General features: G+C 53.4%; 5 protein-coding genes across 5 annotated transcripts; 4 read left to right on the forward strand and 1 right to left on the reverse strand.

The window, feature by feature from the left end:
* Positions 1–186: 186 nt before the first annotated feature.
* Positions 187–2,120, forward strand: M409DRAFT_58074 (uncharacterized protein; the record flags this gene model as incomplete). The annotated part of the gene is made up of 3 exons (XM_033813811.1): positions 187–739; positions 806–931; positions 988–2,120. 3 exons carry the CDS (start codon positions 187–189, stop codon positions 2,118–2,120), a joined length of 1,812 nt encoding a protein of 603 aa, XP_033663548.1.
* A 395-nt stretch (positions 2,121–2,515) lies between these two features.
* Positions 2,516–3,308, forward strand: M409DRAFT_26898 (uncharacterized protein; the record flags this gene model as incomplete). Its single annotated transcript, XM_033808323.1, has 2 exons — positions 2,516–2,893; positions 2,967–3,308. 2 exons carry the CDS (start codon positions 2,516–2,518, stop codon positions 3,306–3,308), a joined length of 720 nt encoding a protein of 239 aa, XP_033663549.1.
* A 61-nt stretch (positions 3,309–3,369) lies between these two features.
* Positions 3,370–4,732, reverse strand: M409DRAFT_26899 (uncharacterized protein; the record flags this gene model as incomplete). The annotated part of the gene is made up of 3 exons (XM_033808324.1): positions 3,370–4,150; positions 4,201–4,584; positions 4,701–4,732. The coding sequence occupies 3 exons, from the start codon at positions 4,730–4,732 to the stop codon at positions 3,370–3,372; spliced, it is 1,197 nt and encodes a 398-aa protein (XP_033663550.1).
* Positions 4,733–5,138: 406 nt separating this feature from the next.
* M409DRAFT_58077 (uncharacterized protein) lies at positions 5,139–6,630 on the forward strand (the record flags this gene model as incomplete). Its single annotated transcript, XM_033813812.1, has 3 exons — positions 5,139–5,902; positions 5,951–6,314; positions 6,373–6,630. The coding sequence occupies 3 exons, from the start codon at positions 5,139–5,141 to the stop codon at positions 6,628–6,630; spliced, it is 1,386 nt and encodes a 461-aa protein (XP_033663551.1).
* Positions 6,631–7,865: 1,235 nt separating this feature from the next.
* Positions 7,866–8,600, forward strand: M409DRAFT_26901 (uncharacterized protein; the record flags this gene model as incomplete). Its single annotated transcript, XM_033808325.1, has 1 exon — positions 7,866–8,600. The coding sequence occupies one exon, from the start codon at positions 7,866–7,868 to the stop codon at positions 8,598–8,600; it is 735 nt and encodes a 244-aa protein (XP_033663552.1).
* Between the last annotated feature and the right edge of the window lie 2,252 nt (positions 8,601–10,852).

A 10,852-nucleotide genomic window follows, 5' to 3' on the forward strand; every position in this document is an offset into this window, starting at 1 on the left:
CACGGTCGGCGGCGAGCACCCATTCAATGTTCCACCGCTAGAACCGCATTTGGCACGCAATTGGAACCTCGTGGAGGCCAGAAGCTGATCATATAATACCCTTGCCACGCGGATATGTCGAGATAGCTGTCAGTAAGCTCAGCGGTATTGGCATACTCGTCCCTTCTCAACATTGTCTTCCTCACCATGCTGTCTCTCCCCAAGGCGGCTTTGGCCTTGACGGCCCTCGCCAATGCTGTGCGTGCAGGTTCGATCCGCGACATCGAACATGTCGTTCTCTTCATGCAAGAGAACCGTGCTTTCGACCATTACTTTGGTTCCATGGCTGGTGTCCGCAACTTCAAAGACCCTAACGTGCAGGTCAACGATGGCACACCAAACTGGTATCAGGGCATTGGCAATTTGTCCACGAAGGCTACGGATCTTCTCCCATGGTACCTCAACTACCTCGGCGGTACTTGGAACGAGGCAACGCAGTGCATGGAAGCTGGTTCGAACGGCTGGTCGGCCAACCACGCTGCTCTGAACGGCGACAAGAACGATAACTGGCCTGTTGGAAACACCCCATGGTCCTGGGCCCATTTCAAGAGGCAGGATATTCCTAATCACTTCGCGATCGCAGAGGGCTTCACCATTGGCGATATGTACCAGGAGTCGGTCATTGCTTCGACGAACCCGAACCGTGTTTCTTGGGTCAGTGGAACGATTAACGATGAAGGGAACACCTACTACATTGATAGTACGTAGAGCAGACGGCGAAGGGAACCCCTCGCAAGTTTGGGCATTTGCTGACCTCCTACTTCAGACAATGAGACTCCCGGCTGCGAGAGCCCCAACTTGAACTGCTATCCACTCAAGTGGGAGACTACGCCAGAATACTTGCAAAATGCTGGCGTCAGCTGGCAAGTCTACCAAGACACCAACAACTTTGGTACGCCCTTCTCCAAACCCCCTTGCAAGCTTGCAAGATGACTGACTTTGGTAAAGACGACAACCCACTTGCGTGGTTTGCTCAGTATCAGACCGCTGCCAACGGCTCAGCTCTTGCCGAGCGTGGACTGACCTACAAGGGCTTGGAAAAGTTCTACGAAGACGCCGCTGCTGGTACTCTTCCTCAGGTCTCGTACATCGTCGGCCCTGCAGAGCTTTCTGAGCATCAGCCATACCAGCCAAAGGACGGTGCTTGGTTGCAGCAAAAGATTGTCGACGTCGTCACCCAATCCCCTGCCTACAAGAACACCGTACTCATCATTTCCTACGATGAGACTGGTGGCTGGGGAGACCACGTCACGCCATTCCACTCCCCAAGTGGCACTACTGGCGAATGGATTCAAGACCCATACGGAGCCGCTGGCTACACATACACTGGACCGGGTTTCCGCCTTCCTTTCTACATCATCTCTCCATGGACCCGTGGCGGCAACGTCTATGTTGAGCACGCCGATCACTCCAGCCAGATCATGTTCCTCGAGAAGTGGCTCGCTTCCAAGGGCAAGCAGTTCACCCAGTCGACCATCAACCCATGGCGCCGAGCCAACATGGCCGATCTCACCAAGGCCTTCGACTTCGACCACCCGGACTACAGCATCCCCTCGATGCCAAATGCCTCGTACCCATCCACCGACTCCAAGGGCAACTGGAACGGCTACTCAGTCTGCGAGGAGACCTACCCAGAGCAAAGACCCCCAGTCCCCTACGGCATCCAAAACGAGAAGGACGCCCTCGCGACCGAGCAGGGATTCAAGAAGGTCCGCGGCAACCCAACCGAAGGCCGCTACCTCACCTTCGAGATGAACGGCCAGGCCCTCGCCAACTCCAACGGCCGCCTCACTGCTTCCCGCGCCTCGTCCTCGCACAACAGCAAGGCCCAGCGCTTTGTCCTGCACCAGAGCGGCAGCCAGTTCTCCATTTCCAGCGCTGTCGACAACAGCACCGTCAGCGGCACGAGTCTGCGTAAAGGAGGTAATGCCGCCACTTACACCATCTCCGACTTGGGCAACGGCAAGGGCTACACCGTCCAGTCGAGAGGCCAGTACCTCTCTGTCGACTGGCGTGGCCGTGTCTCCACCAGACGATCGCCGGCGGCGTTTACGCTTTATAGTGTTTCGTACGATAACTAGACGAGAGGGGTTGCGAAAAGTATTGTATAGAGAGATGATTTTTTGATGGAAAATGAAGACCTACGAGAAGTTCTTTTTACCGTATTTCGAATGTGAGTTGTTCTGTCATGTGATATTTGTCTACCTCTTTCCCAAATAGGAAGGCTCTTGGGGTAGCTGCATATGTTCCTTGGCACTCCGATCCAGCAGAAAGTGCTGGGACATATCGTCCTGAAGTGGAAGGAAGTTGGTCGTGGACATAGCAGGGAGGTTCAACAGGGGGGAGAATATATAAACGATCTGAATCTCTGAAGGGATTCGTATCCCAGAAAATCTTCAGATCACTCGTCATCGGCTTGTCCTCCTCCTACTCGGACACTGTTCACTCTCTACATCCAATAATCCCAAAAGCCATCATGTCCCCTCCCACCACCACCACCACCACCACCACCACCACCACTTCCCCCATCCTCCTCCTCCTCGGCTCCGGCCCAGGCATAGGCCTGCACACCGCGCTCGCCTTCGCCCGCACCCCGCACTTCCACACCATCGTCCTCGTCTCCCGCAACGCGACCCGCCTCGCCAAAGAAAAAGTCCTCGTCGAAGAAGCCTCGAAAAACCAGACACACGTCGTGACCTTCGCGACCGACCTCGCGGACTTTGATCAACTGAGGGGGATGTTGGGGGAAGTGGAGAAGCTGGGCACGTTGGGGTGTGTGGTTTTTAATGCGGCGAGGATTCAGTTTGGGGAGGTTTTGGGGACGGGGGTTGGAGAGGTGGAGGAGGATTTTAGGGTGCGTGCTTTTTTTGTTTCCATTCTTTTTGGTCATGTGTATGGGTGATGCTGACGGGAGGGATGTTGCACAGATCACGACCCTCGCGCTATACCTCACAGCGCAATGGTGTATCCCGTTCCTCCGAAACAGCGGGCTTGCGTCACCGAGTCTTATCGTGACGAATAGTCATTTGCCAGAGCAGCCGATTCCTCAGTTGTTGAGCCTATCGGCTGTCAAGGCGAGTCAGCAGAATGTTGTGCATTCGCTCCGGGCGGCGTTTGGGGAGGAGGTGCATGTTGGGGTTGTGAAGATGAGTGGGTTGGTGAGGGAGGAGGCGGAGAGGTTGAATCCGCGGGCGATTGCGGAGGAGATTGTGGGGTTTTATGAGAGGGGGAGGGAGGGGTGGGGGAGTGATTTGGTGTTGAGGGAGTGAGATGGAGAGGTTGTGGTGTTGATTCGTTTTGAGTCGTTAGATAGTCGGGTGTGATGCTTCTTCATCTCGTCACGTCCCTCTTAAGCATGTCCAGAATTTTGTTCGCGTCCACTTGAGTCGGTCTCGAGTCCACATGAGTTGGCTTCGAGGAGAAATTCGATTTCGAAGAGAAACTCGGTTTCGAAGGGAGACCCGGCTCATTCTTGATTCCACCATTCAGCACCCCGCCCTCTTCTGCCTTGATAAGAGCCTCGTCAAATTCCTCCTCCTCGCCCTTACGGATTTTCAGGTATTGGTGCTCTGTCCGAAATCCTGGCGGCAGCTTTCCTGGCGAGTACGGGAGAACGTAGTAGGTCGGATACTCCATCACCGTTTGATCTTGTAGCGACTCGGTCAAGGTGCAGTTGGGCATGAGCGGTATGAGAACTTTGCACGCCGATGATGTGCCGACTTTGAGGAGGTAGTAGAAGCGCTCTGGCTTCGGCTTCTCTTCTTGCTGGGGCTCTGGTATCGTCTCGATCAGATTGGATGACTCCTCAGGCCTTCCAACAGCAGATGCGGTATCGTTCTGGGCAGCGGAAGTAGCGCCGATATCAGCAGCAAGACCCAATAGTGACGCCAACGGATGCCCTTCCACTAGCCCAGCTTCCAGCTGTGACTCCTGCCGCTTGCGCTTCTTCTCGCGGGTCTTCGACATGGTACTGGCGTCTGGATTTCGAAGCTTTTCGGTCGGGGAGGCGGAGAAAGTGTCTTCGATGGTATTCGTCTCCACGCAATTGTGCTGCAGCTCTGACTTGCCATCGGAATCGATCCACTCCACAGTCCACATGATATGGTCTCGCCTTGAACGTGGTCAGTGTAAGGCAAAGATATAGGGGTGGGCGCTTCTCACTTGGTACTTCGGGTCTGATTCGACTTCTGCCGACTCATGCCTTTGGGTGCGCGTGCAATAGTGATTCGATTCTTGCCAAGATATCGCTGCAACTTGCCTTCGGGGTTGTTGCCTCGGTATGCTGTTCTTGTCACAGGCTGCGATGATCCAATGCCTCGATCGCGTGTGTCGCGGTGAGCATTGTCCATATCGCGCTCCACGCCCTTGAGGTAATTGAAGTCCCGATCAATGCCCTCAGGCGTGGCGAGTTGGCTCTTTTTGAGGTATTCGGCCGGGTCTCGCTGGCCGTTGCAAGATGCACGTTGTTGATGTCGTTTGTAGCATGGTAGTGAGCATGTTCCTGTCTTGCATCGTGGACAACGATATTTGGGCTTCTCGACGTAGCTGTAGAAATTAGCAGCGGTTTGATGTGCGAAAGGTCTTGTAAAAAGCGAGAGATGTCCTGTGCTGGGGTTTGAGGACGGCAAAAGAAGCCGCGCAAGAGAAAAAACTGGCCTTACCATATGCTACAAAGCTCTGATAGGAGCGACATGCTTGATATGATGATGTTGATGCGGATGTGAGGGACTTGTTGGCGAGGTGAAGTTGTCTGTCGGCTTTGGAGATTTGATCCAGGCGCCACAGCTGTGGCGAAGTCGTCAATCAAATCTTACCTAAGTATTGATTCAATTTGATTGACCCTGACGCACGGACAATGCGGAGAAACATGGCCGCCATGCTTTGGTTCACCAACCCCGACGCTCTCACATGCTGAAGTGCTTCCCACCTGACCAACCTCCCGGTGATACATCTGCGTCGCCTTACCATTTCGGACTCCCTACCCCTCGATCATCATCGAATATTCAACTCCACCAGTCCTCTGAGACACCTCCTATAACCTCCCGAACCTGCGCGCGTGACCTACTTCACCACTTCCACCACCCTCTCCTTCGCCCAGCATGGCCCGCGACAAAGATTCCGACGTACCGCAGCCTGGTCCGGCTGTTCTCACATCAAATGCCGGCCCTGATGAGTGGCTCGCGCAAGCCAAACTGTGCCGCTACCTCCCCGAGGCCGACATGAAGAGGCTCTGCGAGATTGTGAAAGAGTGTCTCATGGAAGAGTCGAACATCCAGCCCGTTCAGGCACCGGTAACGGTATGTGGAGATATCCATGGCCAATTCTATGATCTGCTGGAACTGTTCAATGTGGCTGGTGGTATGCCCGGTGAGGTGGACGAGCGGGCAGCGGCAGCAGCAGCGACAGAGCGCGAGAAAGCAGCCAGGTCGTCCAAGCGGACTAGCATGAGCACGCCCGGCGCATCAGGTGCATTCAGCGCCGCAGACCTTGAGCCACCTACCCAGATCTCCGACCCGAAGGTAAAGAGGAAGATGAAGAGGCGCTTCCAGCGGGACAGCGCATATACGTCATCAGCATCGAATGATGGCTCTGAGCCCGGCGGCGACGATGAGGAAGAGTTGAGGGGTAGAGTACGCAGCAGGAGCATGGGAGAGGCTATCGACGATGATGAAGAGATAGAAGACGATGCGAGTGAGGATAGTGGGGTTGGTGTTAGGAGTCCTGGCCGCACAACCTCAGTCAAGTCTGGCAGCAAAGTCGACCACGCCAACGGCCATCAAAACTTCATCTTCCTTGGAGACTTCGTTGATAGGGGCTACTTCTCCCTCGAGACCTTCACGCTGCTGATGTGCTTGAAAGCAAAGTATGCCTCATACCAACTTTCTCCTTGCTTATACTAACCTTCTCATAGATACCCAGACAAAGTTACTCTCGTCCGAGGTAACCACGAGTCTCGTCAAATTACCCAAGTATACGGCTTCTACGAGGAATGCCAGCAGAAATACGGCAACGCCAGCGTCTGGAAGTCTTGCTGCCAAGTCTTTGATTTCCTCGCCCTGGCCGCCATTATCGACGGCAAGGTTCTGTGTGTACACGGCGGTCTTTCCCCAGAAATCAGGACACTCGATCAAATAAGAGTTGTGGCGAGAGCGCAAGAAATCCCGCACGAGGGAGCTTTCTGCGATCTCGTTTGGAGTGACCCTGAAGAAGTGGATACCTGGGCCGTGTCTCCTCGAGGCGCTGGCTGGCTTTTCGGCGACAAGGTGTCGAGCGAGGTAAGCGACTTTATATTGCGCGTCTCATATGGTTATGGGTATGCTGATACGGCTACAGTTCAACCACGTCAACAACCTCCAGCTCATTGCCCGTGCTCACCAACTGGTCAATGAGGGCTACAAGTATCATTTTGCCTCTCAAGATGTTGTTACTGTCTGGTCTGCACCGAATTACTGCTACCGCTGCGGCAATGTCGCGAGTATCATGACTCTCGGCGAAGACCTGAACCCCGACTTCAAGATATTCAGCGCTGTGCCTGATCACAGACGCGCGGTTCCCGCTGGACGACAGGGTAGGGGAGAGTACTTCCTGTGATGTGGATCATTATCGCAATATCGACAACGGCATCAATACAAATGAGATGGCGAAGTGGACCAGGACACGAAGACCAATGGAACGATGCAATGCTAGCCAGAAGTCTTGGATGAAGATGTTCAACAGCAGCCGAGCCGGAGCCCTCGCTTGAATGGCTGGAGTTTACGACCTGTACAGTAAGAGGTGTGTATGATTAGGATGATACCCATTCGAATGGACTTTTTGGAACTACGAAGACCAATTTCTCTCGTCCCAACAAATCAACTCGTACGGGAATACTGACCACCGAGCCGCCCATCAACTGACTGTCCTTTGAGAGTTCACAGCCATCCTGAACGAAATCATGTTCATCGTGTTTCAGCGTCGTCAAATTGGGGCAGTCCGTGTCGACATAGATCAAGGTGCCTTCGCACTCTCTCGCTCACCGGCAGTACAGACGACGTCAAAGTCACGTGTCTCTCTCGAAATAGAAGCCGCATCGCTCCGCTGCAACGTACACTGGTCAAACATCCCTCCCAGATGACGGGTACCTGGACGCCCGCGAACCTAGATCAACATTTTCAACCTTACGCGGAAGCTTCTTCCAGAAGTCGTGCGAACGGCCCTTGACAGCTCGCTTCGTATTACGCTCCCCACGCAAGGCTCTTTCCTAGGTTGTCGTCCTCCGGCAACGAATACTATGGAGCGATGCTGAGCACTTTCTGTCAGTGCCACATGCGAGACAGCGATCATTGCTTCTCGGGTCTTCTTATAGCGCGGAATGGGGCTCGCCGCTGGCTTCCACCGTCTCTGTAACCATGACGAGGCGGTGCCGCAGTGTTCATTAATAGCCATATCAAGCAGGCACACCTTGAACGGATGCAAGGTATTGTAGACGATTGCACCGTCTCAACTACCTTTTGCGTCTAATGCGACCTATTTGCATCCTTGAAGTGGCAAGTTTGGCGGCTAGGTACACGCTGTCGACGGCAAGTGAAGGTCTCGTATTCTTTCCATTGAGGACGGATGACAGCTCGACTGTCATTCTGCTAACTTTGGACCCTCAGCAGAGACGTATAAAGATCTGGACGAACCGCCACCGATCGTTTCATCTTCCATCCATCATCCAGCACACCATCGATCGCTTCTTCAGTCGATTCATACCACCGTCAGTCGCTGCATTACAGAGATCTCAGCCCAGCTTCTCGAATACATCGACCTCTTAGTCGCTACTTCTTAATCGAACAACATCCAACATGTTGACCCAATCGCTCCTGATCACCGGCCTCGCTGCCCTTGTGGCGGCAGACAAGCAGAACAACCCGGGCTATTACAACCAGGGCAACCAGGGCAGCTGGCCACAGAACTTCGGTGGCAATCAACGCTTCCCTCAGCAAGGCGGTGGCGATCCTCGTCTGCTCCAAAGCGGCGGTAACTGGCCTCAGGGCGGCAGCGGACAGTTTGGACAAGACCCACGTCTCTTGCAAGGCGGAGGAGGCTGGCCGTCGCAAGGCAACGGTATTCCTACGAACCAGCAGCAGCAGCAACAGCAACAAAACAATCCCGGCGTCGGCGGCGGCTTCCTCCCACCGACCCCCAACAACCAGCAGCAGCAACAGCAGCAACAACAACAAAACTCCGGCGGCGACCAACAACAGCAACAACAACAACAAATCACCCTCAACGTCAACACGGCCCCCACCGCCAACGACCCACACTACCAGAAGCCCGACATCCACCTCAACCGCCTCACGCCGTACAGCACGGAATGCACGCAGATCGGCTTCGACCCGGACATCGACGTCACCATCATCAACATCGACATCCAGCAGATCCAGTGTCAGGCGTTCGGGGATCCGCAGGGCCAGCAGCCCGTCGGGGGCATTTTTGGGTATGATAATCCATGTGATTTGGGTGAGGAGCCTGTGCAGGTGGAGAGTATTCTTTGTAGTGTGCATGATGGGGATGGGTGTGGGGATGGGTGTCATTAGGGTTGGGTTGGGGATGGTGATGGTGTGGTGGGTTGGGGTGGGAAAGGATGCTTGGGGTTTTGTTTGGAAGGGGTTCTGGGGTTGTTTTTGGGAATGTTTTTCTCGAATTTCAAACTCGTATTCTCTCACATCCAAAAACCGGTCGTCTATCGAGCTCCTCGACGCATCGTTGCCCTGTTGCGGTGCCTCTCAACTTCCGGCTTTGCGATCGACTTGTGCAATCTGCAGCGTCGCATATCACTCCCATCACGCGCGTGTCTTACATCGTGTATCAATTGCGGCACAGTCGCCAGTCAGGGTCGTACGGCACAGCGAATTGGTCATGGATTCATAGCGGCTGTGCCGCATGTTTGCATATAGGAGCGGAATCGTTGACTGTCTTTTCGGGTTTGGGGAGTTGAAGGGTCGAGAGTAATAAAAAGGTACTGAGGTATTTCGCAGCAAACTTCGATACCTCAGTTGGTGTTATGTCGGTGGAATGGATTGGTGGATGAGATTTCAGGGGTTTGGTGCAAATCTTTCGTTCTTTACGTTGCGAAATTTCCTTCGTGACGAGCGGGATATGGGATGAACGTGAAGTTCAATTGTGGGACGAGAGAAGCCAAGTGGTCAATGAGGATCTAGAACAACATCAATGTGACATCGAGTGTGCTTCGTGTCCACCACATCGAAGAACGTCCCACGAGACTCGAGACACTGAGCTTTGCCATTCTTACCACAAGGTATCTCAGCCTTTCGGTTGAACCGATGCAGCCGACCATATATACAACACCTTATTCAACGGACTGGACATTCACCGACAGCTATCGAAGAGAATGCCAGCCACTGAGGCGAGTGAGGAGCATCATTGCCGCATTAAACTGCCATGCCGAGAATTGGTAAACGGGGCGGAGGTTTGTACTGCTGCTTCTGCTCCACTTTCGATTTGCAACAAGCTTTCCAGCGACTGCGACTGCGATTCTACGACGGGTGGTGGGCTGGATTGCTCGTATGAGCAGTTGAGGACTTGCGCGGGGAATTCTTGCACTGGAGCTTGTGATGGTGGGGCGAGGGCTTGTTGTGCGTCGTAGTTGGGAGGGGAGGGGATGGGAAGGTGGAAGCGTGGATGCGGGATGAGGGTCATGCCAAACTCATGCTTTGATAGATGGGTACGAGAGATAGATGGTACATGCATCAAGAGTTGAGAGCGATTCCTGAGGACTGAAGATTTTCTGACATGCGGATAGCGAGGAGTTCATGTTGTCTTGATTTCCACGCTAGTCTTTTCGCTTTCATGTGATCGCCAAGCGGGGTCAGCTGACGTTGATTGGCCGGGCCGGTGCATGAGGAGCCCACCTTCTTGGTAGAACATACAGACACAGACACGTTCCATGCAAACAGCGGGCAATCGAGGGCGTGCATTCACGGGGACGACTTCATAGACATGGGAAGGATGGATCGCACCGAAGAATTGGAGGAAGGACTTGTTTCCGCATTGAGTGGAATGTCGTTCGTGAAAAGAGCATTCTCGACGAGACGAGTCGCTCTCGGGCCATCGCTTGACCCCCAAACATCACTTCGTCGAGTCTAAATGAGGGGGAGTTTGAGCTAGCTTTATATCGAGTAGCTGAGCGATCTTGGACGGAAGGGAGTACTACGTCGAGGTGCAGCCTCTTGATAGAGTGTGAACACTTATGTTTTTGCTTCATCTGCATGGAAACAAGACACTCTTGATCATATGCATACAGGGAGCGGCTTGGGAAGGAATAACGACCTTCTAGCCTGTCAAGGCACGAATTCATGTAAATTTGCCTTCGAAAGGCAACACGCTGAACATCAGTACTACTCTCCGTTCTTCGAATGCATGAGATATACTGTGTAGTTAGACGTATATAGGGTTGTCGTAGAGGGGATCTGGGCGATCAATTGCTGAGTATGTGCATCTTTACTAATGGGTAATCGATTGCCATGATCACACGCTCGAACCACCTCATGACGATCGCTGGCAGGTCCTGAAGTGTGAGGAGCACAAGTAAAAATATCCGTGATGTCGGAACGCCTGGCAAGGGCAGGGATGTACGGCGTTCGATGAGTAGAAGAGGCCGTTATCAATATGGATGTATGGGAGTGCTGACCTGCAATACTATTTGCTGTGACAGGTGACACGCGAGTGAGTGACAGCGAGCAATCTGGTTAAACAAACTTACTTAGATTGATATGCATATGATATGCGACTTGGTCAATCAGATTCATCCGCTGTACGAAAGGGTCAA

This window comes from Zasmidium cellare, assembly GCF_010093935.1.
Source record: "Zasmidium cellare ATCC 36951 unplaced genomic scaffold M409scaffold_34, whole genome shotgun sequence".
NCBI lineage: Eukaryota > Fungi > Ascomycota > Dothideomycetes > Mycosphaerellales > Mycosphaerellaceae > Zasmidium > Zasmidium cellare.